General features: G+C 42.7%; 1 protein-coding gene across 8 annotated transcripts in view; it reads right to left on the bottom strand.

Moving 5' to 3' along the window:
- Positions 1-323: 323 nt before the first annotated feature.
- The window catches only part of sox5 (SRY-box transcription factor 5), an 84,269-nt gene continuing 56,900 nt past the window's right edge, over positions 324-27,692 (bottom strand). For 5 of the 8 annotated variants that reach the window (XM_079335189.1, XM_079335191.1, XM_079335194.1 and 2 more), the window contains 8 exons: positions 24,661-24,749; positions 16,972-17,136; positions 11,267-11,462; positions 7,167-7,342; positions 4,206-4,308; positions 3,483-3,656; positions 2,179-2,395; positions 324-1,804 (listed from right to left, as the gene is read on the bottom strand). In XM_079335189.1, the coding sequence (XP_079191315.1) occupies positions 1,510-1,804; positions 2,179-2,395; positions 3,483-3,656; positions 4,206-4,308; positions 7,167-7,342; positions 11,267-11,462; positions 16,972-17,136; positions 24,661-24,749 (1,415 nt within the window). In that variant the 3' untranslated portion in view covers positions 324-1,509. The remainder of the gene's footprint in view (positions 1,805-2,178; positions 2,396-3,482; positions 3,657-4,205; positions 4,309-7,166; positions 7,343-11,266; positions 11,463-16,971; positions 17,137-24,660; positions 24,750-27,692) is intronic. The other 3 variants (XM_079335190.1, XM_079335192.1, XM_079335188.1) reach the window with 2 other exon arrangements.

The raw sequence follows: 27,692 nt of genomic DNA, 5'->3' as shown, positions 1-27,692 counted from the left end.
TTTGTTTAGATCTAAATACCTACCAGCTAAATAGAATAATGTATCATTGACTGTCATAGTTTCATATGGTCATAAAAACCAGATAAGGAGGAGAAAAATAAATTATACTGTACATAACTTACTAAACTCAGGAAACGCTGACCATCCTTATAATTATTGTTAATAATATTATTAGACTAGAGGCAGTTTGAAGAGAAATAATAAAATACAGTATTCAAATACAAACAGAAACACTGACTGGCTGACTTCATCTCAGCTCTACCGGCTGGGGACAGCAGGACCATGTCGGTCAGAGGGAGCAATAAAACACTGGCAGAACAACAGTGTGTGTATGAGTCTGTGTGTGCTGGACACTAAAGAACAATGTCCTTAGCTGTGGGTTTCTGTGTCTCGTGAACTTCTTAACTCTTTTTCTTTCACTGGAGAAGAAGAAGAGCTAGATAAATAAAATGACCACACACACACTCACACACTTTGGGGGTGTTTCGCGATCATTTGTGCTGACGTTTTTCCCGTGAGAGGTTTGAAAAGAGGGACGGAGCGAGAAGACAACTGGTGGATTGTCTCACAACACAGTGCTTTTCGTTTCTGCTCCACTACGCCAAAGGGACTCCCCTTCTCCCCTCCTAAAAAAATCTCTTGAAGTGGGACAGTCCCACGCTGTACTGGTCAGTCCTGGCTGGACTGTCCCATTGGACTGCGTAAAGGTGGGGGGAGGAGCGAGCAATCCCAAAAACACAGCGAAGAAAGGGTGGGGAGCTGCTGACTGCACGCTGCGAGGTCAAAGAAAAGATATGTTCTTGTTAAAAATAAACATGTCTTGATGTCTTTCAGGTGCTTTACAACAAAAGGGGGAAAAAAGGAATTGTCTCTTTTTTCTATTATTATTCAAACTTGTAGCACAAAAAACAACAAATCACATTCACAAGCCACTTATTGGCACCGTGTACCTGAGTGAGAATATTATAGAACCAAAGAACAAAAAAAGCTGTTTTTTTTAAAAGTGTCTCTTGATAGTAAACAGGTCCGTCATCTTAAAGTGTCATCTGTTAGCCTCAGACAGTTCCACTGTTCTGTCTTTTATTTAAAATGTCTCCTTTTCCACAAATGGGTCTAAAAGGTTGCCTTTTGAGTGTGATCTTTATTTCTCCTCAGTCGTGACTTTACACTCCTGCAGTAGTACTTGAAAATTCCTCAGCAAGCTTAGTCTTCTCTTCCTCCAGGACTCTGGATTGCGTAACAGTCAGTGTGATTGACAGGTCCTGTGCTTCAGTTGATTGATCAGATGCTGGTATCAGGACTCCAGTGGGAGGGGTCTGGCTCTGTTAGAAGAGTCCATGTTAGTCAGGGAGGGCGGGGGTGGGGGTGGGTGGGGGAAGAGTGTGTCAGGTTTTGTGAGGTTCAAGGTGATTGGCAAAAGAAAAAGTTTTCTTCCTGATTGGTGGGGTTGGGATTGTGTGGGATTAACCAGCTGTGATTGGCTTAAAAGAAGGCGTCTCTCGCGCCCTCCTATCCGGTGATATGGTTGTCATTATCGCTGGTATAATCAGCCTCTTCGTCCTCATAGTCGAAGTCGTCGTACACGTCGCCATTGCTGTCGTCTAACCTTAGCTCCTCCTTGATTCGTGGCTCGTCCCCCTTCAGGCCAGGCATGTGGGGGTTCTGGTGGTGGTTGGCGTTGGGCTCGGGGCTGCTGGACATGCTCGAGTGCTCTGATGGCATTTGGGGGGAGGGCAATCCTGCCATTGACAGGGCACCTGGGTAAACCACGCCTGCAGAGGACAGGGGCAACTGACCCTGCTGCCTATAACACACAGAACACATGTTTCAGATCATGAGAGGCCTTTATGAGAAATACCCAAAATGATCCACCACACCAGAGTTCAATTTAATATCAAAACTTTAAACAAAAAGTTCTGATTAAAAGTAAAACCTAAAACAACATATGAGATGTTATTTCACAACCGAGTGGTTTTCACTGTTTAACAGCAAAACTAGAAATGAGGCTGTAAATGCATGCCCATATATTTAGTTCTTGTTTGAAACGGACAATTTGAACTTGTTTTCCTAAGTGCTTACTCGAATATAACATTTAAAAAAACAATGTTTTAGCTGGAGTGAAAATAAAATGCTTATTACAACACATACAACAAAGGCTCCCTTCATCAGTTCTCTTACCCCACACTAAAGTATTGTCTCATTTCCTGTCTGCGGGACCTCATGATGGCCTTGTACTCGCCAATGCGCAGCTTCTTTCCATCCACCAGGCAGGTGCGTTTAGGCCGCGGCTTGTACTTGTAGTCTGGGTATTTTTCCAGATGCTGCTTGCTGAGGCGAGCCTGCTCCTCATAGTACGGCTGCTTCTCCAGGTTAGTCATGGCTTTCCAGCGTGAACCTGCAGAGGGATCATAGTTAATACTTTCAGTCAGCTACAATACAAAGACTTTTATAAGGTACATTTAATTCAAGCACAGCAGTAAATGGTCAAATAGATTATGCTCATTACAAAAACACTTTGATGTATGTAAACTGAGCATGAATGTCTGCTCCAAGACCAATGACACCATGTGTGACAAACAAGGGTCTGAGTGGCATGCATGACCCTTTATCACATGTACATGTCGACACGCATGTGACTGCCTTAAAAGAGCTCTTGCACACTCAGACATGATCAAACACACATGCACATCCAGTTTGACACACACAGGAAGCAAAAAGAGAGAGAAAGCAGGGTTAATGAGGTGAGCGGTGAAGGCGACAGGTACTCATCTACACTAATGAGAACTTCACTAAACCTGCCATCATATATCTCTGCTTAGTTTCCCCAGTTGTTACCATCCTCCGCCTGTGTGTGTGTGTGTGTGTGTGTGTGTGAGCGAGAGAGTTTGTGTGTAATCTTGAGCATGTCCTCCCCAGTGTGTTTCATATCTGGTCTGAATTTGCACTTGACTACTGTATGTTTAATGGGTAAAAGCTGTCAGCGCTTGGCTGTTCTCTCTCTCTGTCTTTTTCTCTCTGTGGTCTGCGATCTGTTAGCAATCGAGAAAGAGAGAGACATAGAGAGAGAGGGGAGGGGGGGCTTATTAAAACCAGATTTCCCTGTGTTATAAAACGCTTAGGAGCTCTTTAAAATGTCAGGGCCGATCCCGGCGGTCCGGGGGAAATGTCAGGCGGCCTCGCGCTGCTTGTTTAATGCATAATGAATTATATCATCATTTGTCTGAGCCGTGCTCTCCCCAGCCGTTCATTAACAGCCGCTTACACGATGCCACCGCTTGTAATGAAATCACTGAGTGTGTGCGTCTCTGAGAAAGCGGGAAAAAGAAACGGCACTTCATGCATCTTCCTTACGCTGGGGTTGCGTAGTGGTGGTTTTGGAAGAGAAGCGAGGGGCAAAGGGTCCTGTCAATCAAGAAAGATTGTGTGTGTGTGTGTGTGTGTGTGTGTGTGTGTGTGTGTGGGAGAGGATGTGTGTGTCTCACCAAGGATTTTGCTGATGTTGGAGTTGTGCATGTCGGGGAAGGCCTGGAGAATCTTTCTCCTCTCGTCTTTGGCCCAAACCATGAAGGCGTTCATTGGCCTTTTGATGTGGGGCTCAGCGTTGCCACGACCCCGGGCCTCCCGGAATATTCTGGAGTCTGACACACTGGGGGAGCCTATGAGGGAGGAGGAGGAGAATGGAAGAAATAGCATAAGCCAAAGAAGCTCAAACAAATCATACACGGAAAATCACAGTGCAAAGCATCCTATAAAAAATGTTCCTCATAATTCACTTAATAAAGTTAAAGTATTTATTTATAGATTGAACCATTCTTTTGCTTTTTTATCTAAATGAACTGCATTAAAAACATTAAACAAAATGAAAATTAAGTCACCACACAAATGTAGAGCTGTTAATTTTCCTTAAATTTTCCACATGAAAACTTTTGGTCATATGAGATCTTCAGAGGACAATTACATACTAAATATAAATGTTTCACATTACAGTATTTATCTGATATTCAGAGCCATGTAACGCTCCTTTTGCTCTGTTGAACTGGAGACTCAATTGAATCAACGTGAAAGTATCAGTTTCCAATTCTCTTAATCCTTTCTTCAGAGCAAAAAATAAATAAAATAAAAAATCACTCTCTGAAAGAACAGCAGCAGTTTGTGTGTGATGTGTGTGTGTGTGTGTGTGTGTGTGTGTGTGTGTGGGTTCCTACCGTCAGAGTCTCCGCTCATAGTGAAGTCCAACATGGCGTGGTTGAACTTGTCCTCCGCCTGCTGCTTCAGCTGTTGACTCAGACTCTCCAAGGCAGCCTTTTCCTAAACAACACAAACAGTTCACAGTTGCAGTCGGTCAGTAAGTGAGTCAATAACTGTGAATATATGAATGTGATCATCTTTACTTGAATAAAGCCTTCCTATAATTGATTTCCATAGATGTTCTACTCCCTTCATGTTTTTGTTATCGTCATATATATCATTTATTTAAATGTTATAGATGAAATTGTTTGTCACAAATCTTATTGGCAAATAAAGGAAATGAGTTTTCAGATGATCTGAAGCCAAACTGTTTGCAAAAAAAAACTTTGCTGAAGTTGTCTGAACTTGTTCGCAGAGTTCAAAGTGAATGAAGTAAATAATCTCTGATCTCAAATAAATCAGCAAACAAAACTCTTTTACAGCCAAACAAAAACAGCAGTGATTTCAGTAAACAGACAGTTTGTGTTTCAGTTCATTTCGATGTAAATTTGAGGGGAATGTTGATGTCAACACCAAATTGTTAGAGTGCAGTAAGCCTGCATGCTTGAACACACATCTGTTTGCATGTGCAAGAATGTCGATTACATTTAGTCCTATTTCGATGTTTACTGCTCTGTGAATGCTGTATATTATCTGTGTGTAAGTGAGTGTGTGGAGTGTGGAGCCACTCCTGGCAGCCACCTGCGCGAGTGGAGTGCAGCGGCTTGCCTCTCTCTGTCTGAGGCCCCCGAGGGTCGACGCATTAGAGAGAGAGAAAACGAGAGAGTGCAGCACGGACGAGAGCGAGGCCACGCCGCACGGCCCCCTGGGTATTTATTACAACCAATAAAAGGCTGATTTACTGAGCATTTACATGCTTAATGCAAGCAGCCGGCACACTCTATGCTGGAACCTGACTGTCGACATACGCACACACTCGCGCACATACGCACACACCGCAGAGAGACGGTGCCAGCGTTTTACAGTTTAATTATACGATTAGGAGCGGCGCACAAAACACTGTCGTCTTCTAAAACAACCTTCCAAAAAGTGTCCCTCTCCATTTACATGTGACCCTGGCAAGCTGTTTGGCTGGATGGAGGGAGTGCAGAACGATAATGAAAACATTTTCTCTGTTTTCAGTCTGACAGAGTTTAATTGTTAGTGATACATTTTCCTCCAGATTGGAAAAAAAAACAGCTCTAAAAAGACTCAAAAGGAAAAAAAATGCAAGACATAAAACATTATTTTCTCTACACAGAAAAAGTATATATTTTTTAATTATTATGTGAAAATGAATGAACAATAATCTGCTGCTGGGTTGAATTGATTTCGTTATTTTTGTATGTTAACCAGAAACATATGGGGAGTTTAACTCAAGTGATCAGCGTTATGCAAGTCTCATTAAAGAGGAAAAATGTGTCACACATCTAAGCATCGATGTGCTCTTAGAAACGCGTCTTACCGCATGTGTGTGAGATCGGAGACACAGACGGAGATGAACAGGCAGACAGAGTGGTTGACAGGATAGTCTGACATTAAGTCCCAGTACAGTACATGAGGAAAGTGGATTGAATGGCTGACACTGGAGCCAAGACACAAAGTAGCGACAAAACTAATCCTCTGAGTGTGTCAGAGATGACACTGTAGTATTTGCACGCGGAGAGCTTGCCCGCTTCACACTCATGCAGCACAAAGCCAAAAGGCCGGGAACAGGAGTCAGTGTGAGCGCCTGGCTTTGGAAACTGAGAAAGAGTCCCATTAAGAAAATAATGAGTCTTACACAACACGGCCCAAACAGAAAGAACAGCTATTCTTACCGTCAGGAAAAAAAATTTTAAAAAAGAAAAGAAAAGTAAATCAAAGCAGAGTGAAGCTGAATTTTATTTTAGAATTCAATTGTCACCATTATACCTGATATGAGAAGATATAGCATAATACAGGAAACTTAAATTATCACGTCATAAAGACATGATAGAAAAAAAGGACAAAAATTGTGTAATAAAATGACGTTAAGAATTCTTATATCCCGGCGTTGGAGTGAAGCAGCTTAACAGCTCCGTCTAATGCAATGAATGCATGGAGCTGTGTAACACGCTGCTCAAATATAACTCATGATGTTCCTTCACTCCCCACGAGAATATATCAATTTCTCCTGGTGGGAATCTAATTGGCTATTAGACTGAATCTTTTATACTGTACTGTGTGTTACTATGTTCACTGTGTACAAAAAAACTGGATTGAATACATCGATCAGCGTGGGTTTGACTGTTTGAAACACATCAGAAGAGAGAGAGAAAGAAAAGGAAGAAAGAGACAGATAGAGCTGTTGAATGTCAGCGGTGCAGATGCTTTGAGCACACTGTTCCTGTGTGTGTGTGTGTGTGTGTGTGTGCGTGCACCAGCTGACTCCCAATGTGTTTAACAAATAACCGCAATTTAGCCACGGTGCCGAGGAGCCGGCGCCGTCACTTCACATTACCATCTCCTCGAACGCTCCACTCTGCCACACACAGACGAGCACACATGCTCGTAGCCCTGCAGTGAGCCTCACAGACACACTCATTACTTTTGAGACGCCTCTGGTTTTACCTTATCTGGCCCTGTTTAGCCTCAACACATTTCTGCACTGATTTACCTCCTCCTACATAACGCGGCACGGATGGCGAATCGCAAAACAAATGATTACACACTGACAATGAGACACTACAGCTTGTGTTGCCTCAAGAGATTTTTTAAATGCAATTTTAATAGAATTTATAAATTTACACAATTACAGCCATATGTTCTATTTGTTAATCATTTATTCTACTATAAACAATTCTGATTGTTACCCACCTATGGCATGCCCCTCAACTTCTGTTAAAATGTATTGTCTAATGCTAATCCCAGGGACCATCTGACTCCATGGGTAATAATGATCATATAATGTGGTTTACCTTGTCTGAGCGTCCGTTGTTGAGGCTGAGGTTGCTGACGGCAGCAACCTTGGCGTCCAGGACCTGCTGCTCTCTCTTCAGCTGCTCCTTCATCTGCCGGGCCTCTGCGAAAGCCTTGCTCACGGCCTCGTGGTCGTTCAGGTAGGCCGTGGAGGACAGCGATGACAACAAGTCTGCTGAGACACAGACAGGGACAAAAAGAAACGCAAAAGGGAAAACAAGCAATTAATTTGGATTTGAAGATTCAGTTAGAAAGATCAAAATTGTTGGTAGCATTTTTTTACGTCATTTGAATTGAATTTATTGTAAAAAAGAAATGTGTGAAAAGTGTGTGTGTGTTTCTTTGTATTTTGGAAGCTGGAATGAGTTTTTTGATTTTTAATTCTTCTCCTGAACCATGAGGTAAAGACATTACTAAACACAGGATGAAGGGAGTTGTGTGTGTGTGTGTGTGTGTGTGCGTGTGTGTGTATGCATGCATATGTATCTCCATTCCTCTCAGCTTCACACAAACACTTAGCACGCTGACCACTTGACTGTCCGAGCCCATCTTGCTACAAATTGTGCCTCCCACCTTTCCCTCAGATGTAAACGCACACTACATTTGATCTCCAGTTAAATCCCTTTCTACCTTTTTCTTTCCCTTCCCCTCACTTACACTCAGTCATAGACCTGGACGCACAAATCTTTTCTGAACAGAGTTCTACTTAGAAAAAAAGCTAGGCCAAATATCCCTTATTTAGACTCCTGCTAATTGTCCCCAGTTGAGAACATCTGTCCAGCCACCTACCACAGATCACATCTCCCCGCTCCTCCATTTCACCTATTATTTGTATTATTTCCACAGCTTAGCGGGCGATGAGGCATCAGGGGCATCTGCTCTGACTGTGTGTGTGTGTGTGTGTGTGTGTGTGCGTGTGCATGTATGAGCTTGTGTGTACTGCTATCGCCTCACTCTATCAGCAGGGTTAGCTCTTAACAAAGAGTCGTGGCTGGTTTATGGGGCCTTTATCAGCGCTAATCCGCCCCGCTAATGCCATCTCAGGCCAGATTACCAGCTTCAGATTGGTAATGACAGAGCTGTGAACTCTTTCAAAAGTCATAACCAGAAAATCTGGATGGGAGCAGGGCCAAAACAGGGGGCAGAGGGGCAGCAGGGTTGATGTAGAAAGCGGACAGAAAAGGGAGAGCAGAGAGGGCAATGGAATCGGGTGGCAGTCAATTTTAATCTGGAGTCAAAAGAGAGGGAGGGGGACAGGGTGATATTCTTGCAGTCATGAATGTATGTGTGAGTCTCGCTTAAACTGACAGCGATGCCAACTGTCCAGACAGTGAATGTGACCCAGATAGAGGGAGGAGGGTCTCTGTTATTCTCTCACTCTACACACAAAAGTTTGGCTTCTCTCTGAGTGCTAAATCTCTACAGACAGGCGCAATACATTCTGACCACAAAAACAGGGCAGGCGGGGAGGTCAGGGGGACCGCAGTGTTTTATGACGGGACAAAGACAAATGTGTGATCTCAGTTAAAGTTACAGGCACTGACAGCCCATCAGTTTAGTTTGAGATGGATAGATGGATTGATGGATTGATGGACAGTTGAAGTAGGGGAAAGAGAATGTCTTTGGGTTATTAGGTGTCAAAAAAGAACGAGAGGTGCTCTTTGGAAAAATGAACACAGAGACATAGTGGAAGGTGACACTATTGAAAAGAATCACAGTGTCATACTCTTTTTACCTGCAGATATGACGCATATATTTTCAAACCATCAACACTTAAACACCAACGAGACTGAGCAGATGTTGTGCCTTTTTTATGGAAGCCCAAAAAAGAAGGTGTTAAAAATCTCTTCACTCATAAATCCTTACGATATCAACTTTTAAAATGGTATGTTTAATGAAGATGAGCTCTTTTAAAGTGAAAATCAACCTGTTGACCTTCAGCCCAAAAATATACCCTCATCATTAGACACACAGAAATACATTTCATTGGCACCCTAACAAGTCATATGAGCTTGCAATTACAAAATGAGAAGTACTTGTTACACTAAATGTGACCTTTTGGAGTGTCATATTTTAATAAATTCATTACTAGAGTAGAACTACAAGTTCATGAATGTACTCTGTGGTCTACAATGATTCAACTGCAAGTTAAAAGAACCATGTTTCCCCAGAGTAATAAACAGGACTAGTATTAAATACTAAAGTTTAGCAAATATATTTTATATTTATGTTTGAGTAAAGCATGAGAGTAAATGTGCTTTACGAAATTTCACCATGACCAGACATTTTTTTAATTTTTTTTTTTTTTTTTGGGATACATTTTAACTTCTTCTCAAATCGACACATTAAACACTTCACTGGATCCCTGAATCACTTGTTTAACTTTCACTAAAACCACAACAGGCAAGTCTCTTTAGTCTATTTTTCTTTCCCATCTGAATTTATATAACCCAAGCACATATTCATACTCTGCACCACCCACACACACATCCCTACAAACAAATACACAGACACACAAATAATCACTCCTACATCAAAACGACCTCCTCTAGACTCTTTTCCAATTTGTCTGCGGCCTCTATCCCCTCTGAACTTGTAACAGAAATCCTAATACGACTATGAACTGTAATAACAAATGCGACCGGCTAAACTGTGTGGCAACAGATGGGACCAGGAGCTACAACACAAAACACGCTGGTCCCCACACACAAATAATTCAGCAGGGATCACACACAAACTTTAAACACTGTAATCCATTTTTCTGAACAAAAAACATCTGGGACTGCAAATCCACTAATCTGATATTAAATCCGCCGATTTGTTGAAAAACAGTGAGATTAGCCAAGAAGTCAGAAAAAAAAAAATGACTGTCTACTGCATCGGAGGAGGAGGTGGGATTGTGAGCTTTTGTGTGCGCTTGAGTGTGTGCTTGAGTGTGTGTGCTGTCATTGTGTCATTAATGCTGGGTGTTTGCGCTGTCCTGGCTCATGTAAGAGGCTTGTCTAATCTCATTGGTGATACCTCCTGTCTGTCATGCGCTCCTCTCTTTATTATTCCCCCGCTTCATAGCTTGGAAAAAAAAACGGCTAATCCCCATCTCTCTCTCCTTCCCCGTGCTCCTATATCTCTCTGTCTCTTTCAGTCACTAATAAACACATAACAATGAAGCAGCCCCGAGGCAAATAGCGGCATGCAGGAAAAACACAAACACACTAATTATAGCCTGTTACATATGTGTAATATTTGAACTATCAGTGTTGCGTGAAAAATGGATTAGGGGTACAAAATGGTGATTCATTTATGTCATATTTTATGTATGTGTACATATGGCTGGGTATGATTATGGTACTGGCATTAGCAACAATTGAAACACTACGAGGAAAATGCTATTCATGCCAGAACCACTGACAGCAAGGCCACGTCTCTTTTCCTTGAAGACATACACTTTAATTGTCGGGAACAATTTGTAATTTTATTTTAATTAAAGTGTTTCAAAGTGCTGAAACACTCATAGTATACTGCATGTATAAAACATATATTCTAAACATCCAGAAATGTTCTTGATGTAAATAGCGTGTTCTACAGTTAGAAGGAGAAACTTTGATGTCCTTTTTTTCAATTTCACATCAGTATTTTTGTCTGGTCTCAACAGTACTGCTTTGTTACTCTAATCAAATGTTTGTCTCATCAAAGCCTGCAGCGTTACTAAAAGTAATTTAGGAGCAATGCAATTATTTACATTATTTTAACAATCAATCTAACAAATAGAACAAATAGTCACAGCTACAGCTGTATGAGCATTCTCTGGCACTTTTTTAAATGAAGGTAGCTACTGAGTTGGCTATGTGCGTGGGAAAACTATGTTTCTATTTCCTGTTTTACCTTTGATTCATTTAATTTACTTAACACACTGTAGATGGAAGTGGTGAAATCTAAGCGTTTTACAAAGTGTGTACAGTAAAAACAAATCATGAGCAGTTAATGCTGCAATATATTGTCTTTTATTCCTTTTCCTGTGGTGTGTGTGTGTGTGTGTGTGTGTGTGTGTGTGTGTGTGTGTGTGTGTGCGCGTGCGTGTTGTTTATGCAAGTCCTCTTACCAATCGAGCTGACTCTGGCTGGTGGTCCACCGATGCTGGAGGGGGCCACGCTGTGCTTCATGGAGCCGGCAGGGCCCAGCTTGGTGGCGGCAGCAGCAGCAGGGACCTGTGGGGAAGTTGGGGGGGAGTTGGGTGACTTGCTCTCGGATGCCTTAGGCTTGGCCGACAGGTTCAGTGGCTGTGCACCCTCACTGTCCTGTAAAAACCAAAACAGCACAGTTTCGCCTGCTGTGACCACCGTAGAAATTTGGAAGCTGAGGGCTGGGTGGGGACCCCTCCCCCTTCCTCAATGAGACCACTTGCACTTCAGGCTTTAACATGTATTTATTAAACACAAGCCCATGCATTGGAATCTGAGGCAAGACTGGTGGGACAGATGATGAGGTGCATGCCACTGCCTGTTTCCAAACAGCTTTTAATAAATAATTAACGGCACAAAAAATATATATTTTGGTGCAAACCACATTCACATGCAAACCATTTCTATTACAGCACAGTCAAGTACATTCATGCACATGCATGTGCACACTCCACATGCAGGCTCCAGTAAACATGCACATAATGCTGTTGCTCAACATGCTTCCAACAATACTAAGAGCTGCAATAAAATAACTAACACCTGTAAATCTTTTTCAAACTGCATTGGATGCCTCCCTGTGTTTCACAAAGAATAAAAACTCCCAAAGACTTCACAGCTGGAAGAATCTAAGGATGTGATGTCTCAATGTATCAAACAGCAAAAGAACAGAGGACTGTCTGTCACTTCAATGTGCACTTGCTGCATTAGAAACAAGGGACCTTCACACAGAGCAAACAATCAATAACTTCCTCAGTAGCTTAGTTGTTGAGTACAAGAGCATTCCTATATAAAAGTGTTATGATGCAGAACAAGACTTGGTCATTTGGACCGTCTAAATAAGAAGATGTCTTTACACAGTGATTAACCTCAATACATGTAACAGACAGCGGCCCCTAAATGAATTGGCATGTGGGCCACCGCAAGACGCCGGGGCATGTTATCACATTAATTGTCATGGCAACACCACCCCTGCCGATAACCTAATCCAATCAGGGGAGTCCTCAGAGGGTCACATGACAAGAAGAAAGGAATTGGTTCGCAGAGGGGCCAGATGCACACAGACCACTCTGTGTAATTAAAACTTCATAATTAAAGGGTAGACGCAACGTAACGCCACTAATACTGATAGACAACACAACATGATCTGTATGGTTTAGAAATACCGTCTAAAAAATATACATGTTTAAACCAGTTAAAGAGCAGTCGTTCCTAAGTGCTCTTTTTAATACACTTAATTGGGGAACTTCATACATTACAGGTGTAGTTCTATTGTAGCTTAACTTAAACCACTGAATAGAGAGACATTATTTGTCTTTATTTTCTGGTCATTAGCCTAATTGCTGCTTAGCCAGAGTAGAATACAGCATGCAGTTGGATCCAAAAGGAGAGGAAGTACTGTGTGTGTGGCATATCCACTCATTAAGGCCGACTTTCCCTGATTCCCACTCCTTGAGTCGTTCTAAGCCTTATGAGCCCCTCACAACTCAATTAAGCCTTTCCAATTAAGCTCCTACATGTGTACGTGCATGCGTGTGTCTGCGTGTGTGCTTTCACTACTTTGTATGTGTGTGAGTGTGTGCGTGTGTGTGTGTGTGTGTGTGAGTGTGTGTGTGTGTGTGTGTGCGCGCGTGTGCACGAGCAATGATGCCTAACCGGATTGTCCTTCATTAGGGGGGTCTTTCTAAAAAGAAGGAGGACCCCCAAAGATGCCTTCAGTGAGACAATGGGCCGGAGAAGAAGAGCAAAGAAAGGAGAAGAGGAAAAACTGAACGGGATCTTCTCAATCCTGACCCATATTATGTTGGGCTTTGGCTTGGAATGCGTTTGAATATTTATTACAAATAGATAATGCCTCAGCCTGTTGTACAGTGGATGGGGGAGTCTCCCCTCTGCGCCAAGCCAAATCCTATGGTGGGAAGGTGGCCAACCTGCATTATGCCAGTGAGGAGGAATTAGTTTAGACAGTTGAGCTGAGAGGCTTGGACCGACTTGTTTACGTGTGTGTGTGTGTGTGTTTGTCACTGTGAGACATTGTTCAACAAGCTTTAAATCTCATGACAGTGTGTGTGTGTGTGTGTGTGTGTGTGCATGTCTCTGTCTGTGTTTGTGCGTGCGTGTTAGGCCTCTAAAGCCTCTGTAAGGCTTGGAATCTGGAATTAATACAATTGCTTTTGTGTCTCTCTTGGCTGATGAAACAGTCTCCAGCTTTGAGACCGAAAACATGCAGAGTGACAACGAGAGCCAGAGGGACAGAGACGAAGCAGGAGGGGGAGAGACAGTGTGTGTGTGTGTGTGTGTGTGTGTGTGTGTGTGTGTGTGTGTGTGTGTGTGTGTGCTTTGTTCACTTCTCTAGATGCTGACATGTAAAAGCGGCATCAGGGTTCTGCATCTCATCAGTGGGGCTGACAATTCAATTAACAGGACAAGTGTGTGTGTCGCTGCTGTTTATCCGTCGCAGGTTTCTGGGTCCTTTTGTGTTAAGGTGTGTGTGCAGCAACGTCCATGTCAAGACCTCGACATGAGCCTCTCTCCATTCATCTTTTTTTCTCCTCTCTTCCTTCCCTTCCAGCTATAAGGGACTGTTTGGATATCACTTATATTGTCATATTTAATTTTTTCAGACAGCAAAGAAGATGCAGATTTGATGCCGTTTCTTACAGTGTGTGGCACTGACTCCTTAAATATGCAAATTATCTTTTAATTTTCAACTCATTTGTATTTAGTAAAAAAACAGAGATGTTGATATTATTTCACCTTGACAGTCTAGACTCTAAAAGTTTGTTTTACTCCCCTAATTAGAGAAGGCATGTTGGCAGAAAACTATTTCTAAAACATTTTTGCCATTAAATTGAAAGAATAATAAAGTCAAAAAGACTTTCTTAACTGGAATTTCCAAAATGTATTTGTCGTACTATTTTTGTAATACTTCGTTATCAATGCTCAACTTTTAATTTCCATAGTTGTGCTACACTGTACAACTGAAGTACAACGTAAATGACAGGTGATGTGTTTAACTGTTAAACTCTTTTTTTAAGGTTTATCTATGAACATGAATCAGCCAAAATATCAGCACATGACCAATGAGCAGAGAAAATTATTTAAAGTCCTTAAATCTGAAAAGTATTGGAGTAGATGTATGATGTAACAGTATTGAAACACAGCATAAGTAAATATACTTAGTTACTTGTGCCAATGCGTGTTTGTGTTGCATGTCAGCAAGTTGGGCTACATATGGAGGATCATTTGAATCGCACCGTTGTATGGGTCTGTATGCATGCCTGCCTACATCTAAGGATCCACTCTTGCGTATCAGAAAGCTGCATGTATGCTGCAGTGATTTGTGCATAGGTGTGTGTGTGTGTGTGTGTGTGTTTGTGATGGGGCTGCACTGTTTCGATTTGGCATGGTGTCTTCTTCAACACCTGTGTGTTGTGTGCATTTGTGCTAGTGTGTGTTTGCTCGTGTCTCACCCGAGGGTAAAGCACTTAAGCGGTATGTGCCTGAGTCCAAACAGCTGTGAGCAGAGGCAGACAGCGTGGCTCTAAATGACTAGAGACTTGAGAGGGAGCCCACAGGGGGAGCACACCTTTGAAATATACATGTCACTCACCCAGAGAGACAGAGAGAGAGTCATAAAAACGAGTGAGACCCTGATTTAAATAAATCTAAAAAGAAAAGGGGATGGAGAGATTGACCGATAGAAGCTGAGAGTAAAGAAAAGAAAGACGAAACACCACAGAGCACGTATCCAGAGTTGTCTCTAAATGCTCACAAACTGTGAGAGTGCATGGGAGAGAAAAATCAATATGGTGGTGCGGCTGGCGATCAACTGGCCAGTTTGGCTCCATTGGGCCTGTTGGGTGCCATGTGGGTCCACTCCCAAGTCCATCCGTCCTGCTGGACTGTTGAGGCCATTATGTGTTGTCCACTTTCCCTCCACCGCGGGTCATAGCACTTGCCTGTCAGCCCAACTCCATATATATGGTAATAAGAAAAGTGTGTCAGTGGGGTGGGATAGTAAAGTGTGTGTTTGTGATGGAGATTTAGGGAGGGGCCATGAAGCCAGAGGGAGGCTCTAAGGTCAAAGTTCAGCTTCATTCATCCCCATAAGCTAAAACTGAATGTGTGATAAACCTAGACTTTTGCTAATTATCTAGAAGTTGTTAGGTGAGAGAAAGAAGTTGTCAACTCAGTGAAGTATGCTGATGACAATACAAAAGAAATGAATGAAATATGTATCATCTGAATATGGCCCATGACTGAACAAGAATGTCTGGGCTGTTACTGAGAAAACTGCAAATTTGAGCTTTTACATGTTTTAATATACATGTAATACCACAAGGTAGGTAACTGCACTACCGTGTGTGTATGTGTGTTGGTATTTGATGAAACAAGTAAAGAGAGGAGGTGAGGAAAGAAGACAAGAAAAAAAAAGCCATAGACGGGGACAAAAGAGGCAGGACATGAAGGGAAAGGAGATAACACAGAAGATAACGGGAAAATAAAAAGACAGTGATGTGAGAAACTGAAATAGAGGCATGGAAAAATATATAAAATAAAGGAGCCAAGAGGAAAGGAAAGAACGGGACATGGTCGGAAAGAAAGGAAAAGGAAGAAAGAAAGACATACAAAGAGAAAGAAAGAAAGAAAAAAGAAAGAGAAAGAAAGAAAGAAAGAAAGAAAGAAAGAAAGAAAGAAAGAAAGTAAGAAGGAAAGAAAGAAAGAAAGAAAGAAAGAAAAAACAAACAAGTTTTGAAAGTGATTTATGTGATAAAATGTGAGATTAGCAAAAATCATGTTGTCAAACTCTGTGGGACTTTTGATAGTGTTGTCCTACTCAAGTCTGATCCTATGTCTCAATGTCTGAGTGTGTTTACTTGCGTCTGACCAGTACACTTGTGGGGGGTCTTCGGTGGACAGATGATGGCATGGGGTCATGGGGGCTCTGTGTGTGTTTGTGTATGGGGGGGGAGTTGCTCTGTGCCCGAACGCCTGACCAGATATTCATAGAATTCCACTTGGATGGATAGAAGGTGTCCTATCGCCCTTATTGTGCGACCAGCCGAGAAAACAGCACAAAGGCCAATACATCCTGAAATCCACTGTGACTGTACACCAGCTGGAGTTTTGTGATAAAGTTGGGCTGTTGGTAGAGGTGACTGTGAGTGCTGCTAGGGACCAAGTTTGAGTCAAGGTGTGCATTAGTATGAGGAGCTTCAGGAGACTTTGTTTGTGTGAAAAAAACAAAAGACTGGATGCAAAGGAGCCTTCATACAAGCGAGAACACATATTTTCAGCTCATGCACTACAGCGAGGGGAGACATTCACTCTCTCCGTCTGTGTTATAAAACTAGAAAGGCCAAAATGAATTCAGGAATACTGCAAAACTGAGTCTAAGATAGATATATAAATTTACAAGAGAAAAGGGTAATGTGAAAAAATCGTCAAAATTGTGTGAACATATAATTTGACTTATTTACTTTACTTTGAGTTCTGTGAAAGCTTGATGGCTTTGTTTTAAATTCTTCCCAAACTTCTGAGCAGACTCGTAGGACGCTGATTTCTGAATCCATTGGCCTTTCTCGTGTTAAACACAAAGACAAACAGGCCTTCACTCTTCCCTTACCTTGGTCTTGTTTGACAGCGGGGAGCTGCGGCCCTTTTCACTCTGAGTGTGTGTTTTGGTGGGTGGGGAATGTGTACCCAGGTTGGCTTGCGGAGGTAAACTTCCTCCGTGCTGCTTTCCCCCCGGGGAAACCTGCATGGCTGCCAGCTGAGCTGCATACAACTGCTGCAAGGTCGGAGAGACAGGTAGAGAGAAGACAGAGAGATGGACAAGTGTTAAGTCGAGGTGAGGGGGGGGGGGGGGGGGGGGGGGGGGGGGGGGGGCAGGGTAAGAAAAGAAAAGGAAAGAGATGGGGAAAAGGGAAGGGAGGAGGGAAAAAGGAAAAGAAAAGGGCGACATGAATAAATGAATACTTGAGAGCACACAAACAAAAAAGAAGACGCAGGCTAAAAAGCTCTAGAAGAAGAGGCCATTAGTGGCCCGGCCTCTGTTTGTGTGACAGAGAGGGACATCTTCACTGTCAACCCCCTCCCTCACCCCATGGGAGAAGCACTAACAGCCTCTCTGACAGGCCCAGAGATGGCCATGTCGCCTCCAGGTGCATCTTGGGAGAAAGGGAAAACATTCTGGCTATCGAGGTCAGGCCGCAGAGCCGGGCTCCCTCACAAGGTGAACAAAAAAAAAAGTGATGGTGAAGGCAAAAGAGTGAGGGGGAGAGAGATAGCACAGAAATGTTTCAAGCCAGATGGGACATGCCAGAAGTGTCTTTCACCCTTGCAATGTTTATTGTGTTTCGACAACAAGATGCAAAAAACCAATATTATAAATAAGACTCAAAAGAAGAGAAATGGTTTCAATAACTGCTCTAGGAAACAAAAAAATATTTTCCATTCTTATTTATGTATTCAATTAATTTCTAATTAAATAAAAGCATAATGTCTTGAGCTGCTATGGTGTGAACATACTTGTATCACACAAAACAGTCTCTGGCCTGTATTTCCAAAGCAACAGACACAACATAATATTCACAACTTGGAAGAAGCTTCAATATTCATAAACGCTTCTTTCTTTCTGTCTCCCTATCTCCCTCCTCAAATTCAGCCTGTAAAGCTCAATTACTTTCATGTCCTCTAATACAAATCTCCAAGATGCTGTTTTGTTTTCTCGGAATTGTCATTCTGTCCTCTGAAGAGCAACAGAATGGTTGTTTAGCGAGAAGTAACTGATGTGCTGTTTTTTTTTTTTTTTGAATACTTATAATTGTTATTATTTATTTCTGGTGGAAGATTTTTCTGGAAGAGGACCATCCTTTCTTTTTTTTTTTTTTTAGTTTAACTTCCGTCCTTCTGTTGGTGCTTGGCTGCCGGCCACCGGCGTCAAACAAAGGCTGGTTTATGCAAATGGACAAGGAAGAGATGCTGTCACTGCCATTTCTCTCTCTCTCTCTCTGCTCTCTGTCTGTTTGTCGGTAACTCTATCTCTTTTGACAGCCACATTAGCTCTCCTCTGCTATCTTAAATAAAGCAATTTATCTTTTTGTACAAACAAGAAAAATAAGACACATTCAAACTGGCAGCACACATTCACACAAAGAAGTACTAAGAAACTCATATTTGAATTTGACTGTCACACATGTGGCAACAACAATAGTCACAGTCCAACACTGCAACTGTTGTCCGATTTTAACTAGATAGCTCAAACACTTTTAGAGACTGGATGTTTACGTTTTTATTTGTGTTAGTGGAGTTTATGATGCAGGGTTACAAAACGTAACACATTTCAGTGCATTCTTTTCACCAAATTTCATAATTTCATAATCTTATATCTTGCATCTTTACTGTGACACTGGAAGTCTTCTAAAACAAAAATACAAAAATCTTCAAAACACATGCCTAAAGTGTCAGCATCTAATGCTGTTATAAACACAGAGGGAACAATGATAATTGAGGTGCATACAGTAGACGGGGTGTGCTGCTACTGCCGCTACTGATGTGGAAATCAGCGGGGTATCGGTCATGCTCTGGTGAGCCACACAGACACGGTGCGGAGGACCAGCTCGCTGAGATCAGATCAGCCTCAGCTCGCTCATTTCTCTTCAATTAGCTGCACTGTGGCTCCTGGAAGAGGGAGTGTATGTGTGTATGGGTATTGGGGGGTGGGGGTGGGGTGCAGCCAAGCATGAAAACCCCTCAACCTCCCTCCTCTCCCTACCAGCCAAACCCCCTGGCGAGTGGACCACAGGCGGTGTGTGTGTGTGTGTGTGTGTGTGTGTGTAAGTGTGCATGTATGTGTGTGTGTGTACTGACATATTCGGACCAGTGGTTCAAAGGCCTCTTTATTTGTGGAGTGAATTGAGTTCCATTACAAGGCCAGCTCCCGTCACTCAAAGCCTGCTCAACGGGCCGGCGTGCAATGACACACACACACACACACACACACACACACACACTCACGCACTAGCATACACATGCACAGCACAGAGGGCAGAGGCACTGTGAAGCGCGCCCAGAGCGTCGCCACAACGACATGCATGTCAACAAACAGGAAATGACAGCGCAAAGCCCCCCGGGGAGACTTGGGGAGCGAACACGCACACACACACACACACACACACACACACACACACACTGTGGCACAGACACACAATGAGCGAGTAACGGGGGGTTGCAATCGCGGTTGCAGGATGAGACTTGAAATGAGAATTTGAAAAGTCACTCTCTAACCAGGCATACTGTTGAGCTGTCTGTGTTTGACTCAATCTTTCAGTCTCTAATCCCCTAACGTGAGACGAGCGCTAACACATCTGCATGTCTTTGTGTGTGTGTGTGTGCACATGAGCAGGTCTAGTGGTCTGCGTGTGCTTGTCACATGACACCCCCTAGATGTGTGTTTAATGTATGTGTGGATAAGCACTTGCAGTCTAAGCTCTATTGACAAGAGGTGAAGAGGTGATGTCTGACTATTGGTGTTCCTCTGAGTAAGGTTGATTGTTTGGTATTAGTTCTACTGCCTGTGTGTGGTTTTGTGTGTGGACTTGCATACACACAGTAGGCTGTGTCCAGTCTCTAAGGCCCTATGCTTCTCTTGTCATCTTAGCAGGGATGGATCTATGGATCTGTGTGTGTGTGTGTGTGTCTTGGTCAATAATCTGCAGCTTTAGTCAGATTATGAGCTCGCCTGGGTTTTGTTGTCAGTTTGCAGTGCTTCTGAGCTCTATTGTTCACATGGACACAGAGGACTTTTGTATGGATCTGAAAGAATTCTTGTCTCTCTGTCTATCTGTTTAACTTCCTGCCTGTCTGACTTTATTGTTTTCAGTCGCTACGTTTTTTTTTTTGTTACTAAAAGGCACAATCATGTAGACTGATTGTCAGAGGGATTGGATTTAAATCCTTGACGCCTGTGTCTCGAAGGCCTCGTCTCGTCTCTTTGACCCTGCTTTTCTGACTTTGTTCTCTTTTAAGGGCTTCAAAGTTTTTCATGATTGATCTAAGTAATACATTTTAATTTAAAAAAAAAACAACACCTTTCTAAGAGCGTAATGGCCCGGCATCAAGGAGAGACAACAAAAATATGACGTTTCCTGACGATGAGCCACATCTCAAGTAATGGAGTTATTTTCTCTCTGAGACAGTTGAAAACATCGTTACCTTTGTGCCAGAATTTCATGGCATGATACAGAGAAAAAAGTAACAAAATAATAACCAGACTTTAACACCAATAATCAGAGTGGATTACACAGACCTACGTCCCTTTACTCATTATGTGTTTGGAACTGATAATGTACAATTTGCCTAATGATAGTCACCTATCTCTAATGCCTATTGATTTTACATTGATCCCACGCTCCTATCACTAAATGGCATTTCCTTGCAACTCCAAAAAGCCTTAAAAGAAAGAAAAGGGAAGTTATCATCACAGAAGCAATCCTCTTTCTGTCTTGCTGATAAGGCTTTGCGGGGAAAAGAGTTTCTTGATTGTTTTCTCATTTACCTTCTGTCATCTGTCCCCGTCTCTGTTTTTCTCTTTTTTCCCCCTCCCTCTCCCTCCCTCTAACCGCCTGTCCGTTGTTCGTCCATCTCTCCGGTGTACAGCGTCGTAATCCAGGACAATATGTTCCAACATCTGCCTCTCCATATGATGCCTGACCCATGCCATTGACCCTCTTTATTCCACGCTGCACACACACACAGACACACACACATATATAATCTCTCGTGCACATCCACTCTTTTCTCCTCCACTTACCTCTATCCCCCTCATATCTCTTTCTCTCTGTTTATCCTTTTAACCGATCATCCTTCTAAATACCTCTCTGGAAACTCTGCCTTTTTACCTTTATAGCTGATCTCTCTCTCTCTCTCTCTCTCTTGCCTGGATAAGCGCATTTTTTGTTCCTTTTTGTCAGCTTTCTCTGTCCTTTTTCTGTCCATTTATGAGATATGGATAATATCAATGATATCAAGGGTCAATAGGGAGCCAGATTAACATGCTCTAATGCACAATGTCACACTCATCCCCCAGATTACGACACTAAATGCCAAACTTGTACACTCCAAAGCCTGCATTGCCTTGAAAACCGTCTGTGGAGGATTCAGTGTTAAGCTCCCATTGACTGTAAGTGCTACTCTGTTGATTTCTATGGAGGATGTTTTAAACATAGAAAGAGCTTTGAATCATTGAGAGATTAATACATTTTTTCCAAGAACAGCACTTAACTCCAAGCTGTGCTGTTGAGAGTTCCATGTTCGTCCTCTACTTTCTATGCAAACAGTTATCACACAGTATGATCAAAGGCAAAGGGCATTTTTCCTCACAGATTTCCTCCTTTATGTCAACCCGCATCACTAAGAGGACCTTTTCAAATGAAGACTTACATGTTGATACAGCATAATGGTGCAAGTCACTCGGGAGGGGAATGGTTTGGTTATACTGAATGCACATACACTGATTATCAACCGAACCATTCCACACCCGAGGAACTTTCTGCACACACAAAATCTCAAACGCTACCTCCTATACTTCTGTGTATAGATCTATGTATCTGTATATATGCACTACATGTACACTGTATAAATAAAGAGAACTTGCCTTGGCTTGGTGTTATCAAGATGACTTTATCAGAGACAAATTTAGTTAGTTATTGTAATGTTGTTGCCAAATAAAGGTGAATAAAGGATTATCTTATCTATAAGTATAAATCACAACTTTTCACTTTAAACATCAAACACTGATGTTCCTTTCAGCACAGCTGAAGTTAGCTGTGTTATTCATCGTTTAGTAAACTATGACCTAAAGTTAAATATCTGATTTATCATAAGAGACATCAGTCATAGCCTGGGACTTACTGTATTACAGTTTTTTTTTTGCATACATCTCTTGTATGAGCATATTTATTTGTGTTGAGGGAATACATAGTTCAAGTGTCTACATGTCAAAACATGTTTGGTGGGGGGCAGACGGCCTTGCAGTTAGCCCGCACTCCGAGTTTGGAGGCTATGGTTTTCCAAGCGAACAGCCCGGGTTTGGTGACGACCTGTTACTCCTCCTGATTCTCTGTTCTACTCTATCCACTGTGCCGTGGAACAAAGGCAAAAAGACCAAGAATTAGTCTTAATCATGAATAAATAAATATTGTTGCCGTTTCAGTATACTTGTGTATGCAACCTGGTAGTTTATCTTACACTCTATATTATAATCTTTATGTTTTGTTTTTATCTCTACTCTGTGGGTTCTCTTCCCTCTCAAAGTAAACGCTGTTTACTTTGCTGTGGCGAACTCAGGCCCCGGAAAACTGTCATGTCTCGTCTCAGGAACAGAAAAAAACCCTCCTTATCAAATGAGGGCGCAGAGACAATCCCAAAGGAAATCCATCCACATTGAGACATCTGTACTTGTGTTAGCCCGGGCAAATCCGTTTCTTTGTGACAAGCCTTAATCTCAATGTGTTTGTGTGTGTGTGTGTGTGTGTGTGTGTGTGTGTGTGTGTGTGTGTGTGTGTGTGTGTGTGTGAGAGAGAGAGCTTTTTGCGTGTGTGTTTTTCTGGGAGGATTGTAGGAAAGAAATCTGTTAGTGAGATGTTTTTTTTGCACTTGTTGTGTACTCTCATCCCTCCCTTCTGGTAAAAAAAAAAAAAAAAAAACACAAAAAAAAATCCAATTGCAAGGTGGACAAAGCCGTTCAACTGGAGATTGAGTGAGTCTGAACACAGTCGAACATATGGACGGCTTGATTGAAGCGGTGATAACAGCGCAAAGGACATTATTCTCAGCCACACACACGTACACACAACATGGGAGTAATAATGAAATCAGTGAGGACAGCAGGGTCCGTTCTTCATGATAGAATTACACAGCTATTCTATTCTCCCTCTAGTGTCTAGCATATGGGGCAGCGTGTTTGGCTGACAGGTGCAAATGTATTACACACATTCTGCCTGACCTTTAACCTGTATTTCCCCATCATTCCCTAAGTGTGTGGACAGTAAGTGGAAAAGATGTGCGGGGAAATATGTGTGTGATTGCAGCTGTTTCTCTCAGATGAAGCATGTACTGTATGTGTGTCTGTAAGTGTGACACCTTTTATGATAATGCATGTCAAGCAGACACGAGGGCCAAGTGCAGGCTGCACCCAGTTGCCTGTCTAACAGTGGAGGTTAATGTGTTTCAGACGGGGGGGGCGTCTGTGTATGTTCTGCACCCCTGAGAGAGCGGGCTCCAAAGCCCATGTGGATACGAGTGTCTGTTTGTGAGGTCTACGTGTGTGTGTGTATGCGTTACAGGGAGAAAGTGACTGTATGAGTGGCAGGGATGATTTGTTCTTAATATGCAGACAGGACCATACAAAGACAGACTCCTCCTTATAAGTAACATAACAGATGTTGATTTATTTGATTTGTTTTACTTTCACTGACTTTGCAGTAAAGTCTCTCTCTCTGTAATCTGTTCTGCTTTCTTTCTTATTGACTGTTTGACGACTACATTTCTGAAAAGAAGCAGAACACATTCTTGGTTATCAAAGTGCAAATGGGTCGGCCCCTCAGATTTGCTCAAAATCAGCAGAAAGCATCCAAGCAGGATTTATTTGTCTCTCTTAAATCCACCGTTCTGTTAAACTCTAATTTGCCTTTAAAGATCTCCTTTGTCCTAAATGAAAATATTTTCATTTGAAACACATGGATAACGTAAAAGGCCGATAGGCAGAAAGTTGAGAGAAGAGAAGTATTTCATTCTTGGCATGCTCAGGTGCTGCAAAATGTATTCAACCTTTTGTGAATAATAAGGACCTTAAGGGGAAAGGACATACAAAGATGCTTTTGTGCTGTTAAAGGAGATCTCAATCTGTTCTGTGTCATTCAAAAATGAACTCAGACAGTCAATCTGAACATTTCTGTCTAGTTCTTCCAGTTGCAGGACAAAGCCAAGGGCGAGGGTCACACTTGTCAGTTCTATGTGATTTTTGAGCTCTGATCATGGAGAACATGTTTTTTTTATGGGCTCAATTCGCTCGCTCACACTTTGGCTGAAAGTGACAGCTGTGCAACCCCCCTGTGGCTGTGTTTGTGGTCCTGTATAGCTCAGTGGGAAGTATGTGGTGTGAACACTGTCAGGGTTCGGGGATTTATTCCCAATAGGGCCACCCAGGTGTGAAAGAAAACTGAATGTTTTTACTGAATGTCTGTGATAATCAAAGCCTTCTGGTTGTATGGTTATGCTTCCTATAGTTCAACGGTAAATATGGTGGCCTTACCTGGAGCTGTAGGGGTCCCAGCCCTGGTGTGGCAGCAGCGGCAGCAGCAGCCATTGTTGTAGGGATAAGCTGGAGAGGATAGGGGTCACCTGAAGAAAAACAGAGAAGCATTTTCAACACATTTAGTTATTATTAAATCAAGACCTTTTGCTGAAGTTGTACATTTTTTACGTCTTTTATCACAACCTGTTCTGCTCTCTGACGTTTATTCATCCTTCCATTTCCTCTTACCCCCTTTCTCCTTCCTCCGTTCAGTCCCCGTACTTTTCCTTCATCCTCATGTTTTTCTCCTCCATCCCTCCCTCTTTTTCCCCTCGACTCAGCCCATCAACCCCCTCCCGCCGTAACCACCACCACCACCTGAGTCCCTCTCTGCAGCTGTTAAAGCTGCCCTTTGTGTGCGCTGCCGGTAGGGCCTTAATGAAAAGCCTGATTGTGTGTCCTCCTCCTTAATACCCCCTGACAAAGAGCAGCGAGGTGAGGGGATTCTGATAAAGCTCGCCCCAGTGCCATAATTAAGAGCCGCCACTGCCGATTGCTGCTCCCTCCTCCTTTTTTTTTTTTTTTTTTATTCCTCAACTGTCTCTTTTCCGGCTTTATAGAGACGGGGCTGCTTTCAGTCTCTTTCTCCTCGTTTCTTTCTTGTTGTCATCTCTCTCTCTCTTCAAAAGTTACTCCAACTCTGTCTCCTTTCGGTCTCCCTCCCCGCTCTGTCAGGACAGATGAATCAAGCGATAGATGGACAAACGGAGTGTAGGAGATGACAGAGGAGCAGAGAGAAAAGCAGGGAAGAAAAGGATGAGTGCGGATTATTAGTGACCAGGTGCAGATAGGGCGTGCTGTAATTACTCGGCGAGAGAGAAGGAGGGGGAAAGGTCAGCGATGAGGGGAGGAAGAGATGGAGGATGTGAGGAAGGGCAGATAGGAAGAGGAGGAATATTGTTCTTAATTATCATCATATATTGAATAAAGGTTCCTGTTGACAGCTTTGATTTGCATGTGGACATGCCCGCTAACTAAAATGCAGCACGCAGAGGTCAGACTTTTATACTGGTATCACATCGAGGAGACTTTTTTTTTTTTTTTTTTCACAGAGAAAACTTGGATATGTTCTCAGGGCTTGACCTTGCATTTCTGACCTGAACTTTCAGCACAGCGGTCAGCCTCTTGGCTGTATCAGGACCTTCTATCATCCCTGTGTGTGCCCATGTAAATTTGTGTGTGCGCTTGGCATCAGCCAAGACTTTCCTTCCGACATATTTTCCCATATAAGTCGCTTCGTAAAAATAAAAAAATAAAAAAGCGAAGCAGAGACATTCTTTGCTCCGGCGGAGAGGGAGGGCAGGAGGGATTAAATCATTATTTCAGGACTGTGTATTCTAGGAGATGGGTCTTTTCTCCTCACTCCCTGGACAAACATGAGCCAGGATGGATATTTATGCTCCTCCTGGGGGTCGCTATAACAAAAGGGAAAGGACGGTGGAAAGCAAACATGTTGCTCTTGGCTTGAGGACAGCAACCTCAGCAGACAAGAACAAAATTTCTCACCGACAAAGAAATGTTCAGCGGAAATAAACTGAGGGAAGTAAGGTGCAAAAAACGCTATATTACATAGCTGACCAGTTGCATTCATTCATCATGAGCAGTTAGTTGAGCAGTTGTGTCTCATCTGGATCTGATGAAAGCTTAAGCGTAAGACAGTCGTGGAGTTAACAGGTGACTAATGATTTCATCAGGGTTCTCAAGGGTTCAAATTGTAATAATAAAGATTGTTTCTGAAAAAATGTGGAGTATGGAAGATTCAGAGATGCTTAGGGTTGAGATTACTCGTTTTTCTTTCGAATTATTCTGGTCTTTAATCCGACTATTGTGAGTCTACAACGATTTTGAAAGTGTAATGGTAAGATGTGTATTATTGCCAAAATGTGTCCTTCAGTAACTTAAAACGACATCACACAAGAGTTTCTATTTGCTTAAACGATAAATAAAATGTGCAACTGTTCAACAAGTGATGGAACAAGACACCCACTGAGAGCACTGGACTCCATACTGTGCAGATAAAATAATTCATATCTTGAAAGAAACGGAGTGCCATAAGAACATGTCGGAGCACAATGCTCCACATGTCCTATTTAGAGCTGCAGCACCAAACTACATCAACTCACAACAACTTTGAAAGTTGCCAGGGAGTTTTCTCAGGGGCGGCCCAGCCTGGTGCAGCATGCCAATCCGGTTGGAGTTGGCGGAGGCAGCGAAAAGACAAGCCCACCACTTGACAGGGTATTTACGTGGGCAGTGGGCGTGGGTGAAGATGGCACTAATTAAAATGGAATGGACTTGTTTGGGAAGCTGTGAAACTCAAAGGGGTGGGGGTGGGGGGGAATGAGTGTGCACGAGCGTGCTTTGTGTGCATGCTTGCATATCTGTGTCTAAGTATTTTTTTTTTTTTATGTTTACAACATCACAAAGCAATCTCTGGCTGCCTGGACACGCTGTCTGTGTGTCTGTGTGTGTTAGTGTGTGTGGGTTGTGTTGGAAACATGTTCTGGCTGCGTCCTGTGTTAATGTGAGGAGAACCTGGGGCAGGTCACATTACCACCCCCCCACCCCCCACCCCCTTCCTCTGCTATCCCCCCCATCGTGCATTTATTCCCAGCATCCCCTGGCAAGCACCCACCACTCTTTTCCTCTCTCTCTGTCTCTCTCTCACTCTCTGTCTCTCTATCATGGTAAACAACACATTGCCACACAGCCGGAGCGTGATAGCCAAAAATGAAGAAGAAAAAAAAAAAACATGTCCTGCATGACGCCTGTATTTTGTTGCTTTTTTATATCAAAAAATAGACAAGACAAAAGGAAGGAGCCAAACGGACTTAGCAAGAGAGAGGGGGTGAGAGAGATACTGAGGGAGATTGAGAGTGTAAACAGGAAGGGTGTATTTGGACTGCTTTTTCTATTAAGAGAGAGTTGTTGTTGTAGGGGCGAGCTCGTCTTTTGGGAGACAATTCAATTCGTTATGTGGGAATACAGTC

The sequence above is a fragment of the Symphodus melops genome (assembly GCF_947650265.1).
Source record: "Symphodus melops genome assembly, chromosome: 22".
NCBI classification, from domain to species: Eukaryota; Metazoa; Chordata; class Actinopteri; order Labriformes; family Labridae; genus Symphodus; species Symphodus melops.
Note: the sequence above shows the minus strand (reverse complement) of the source record. Positions and strands in the feature narration are given on the sequence as shown.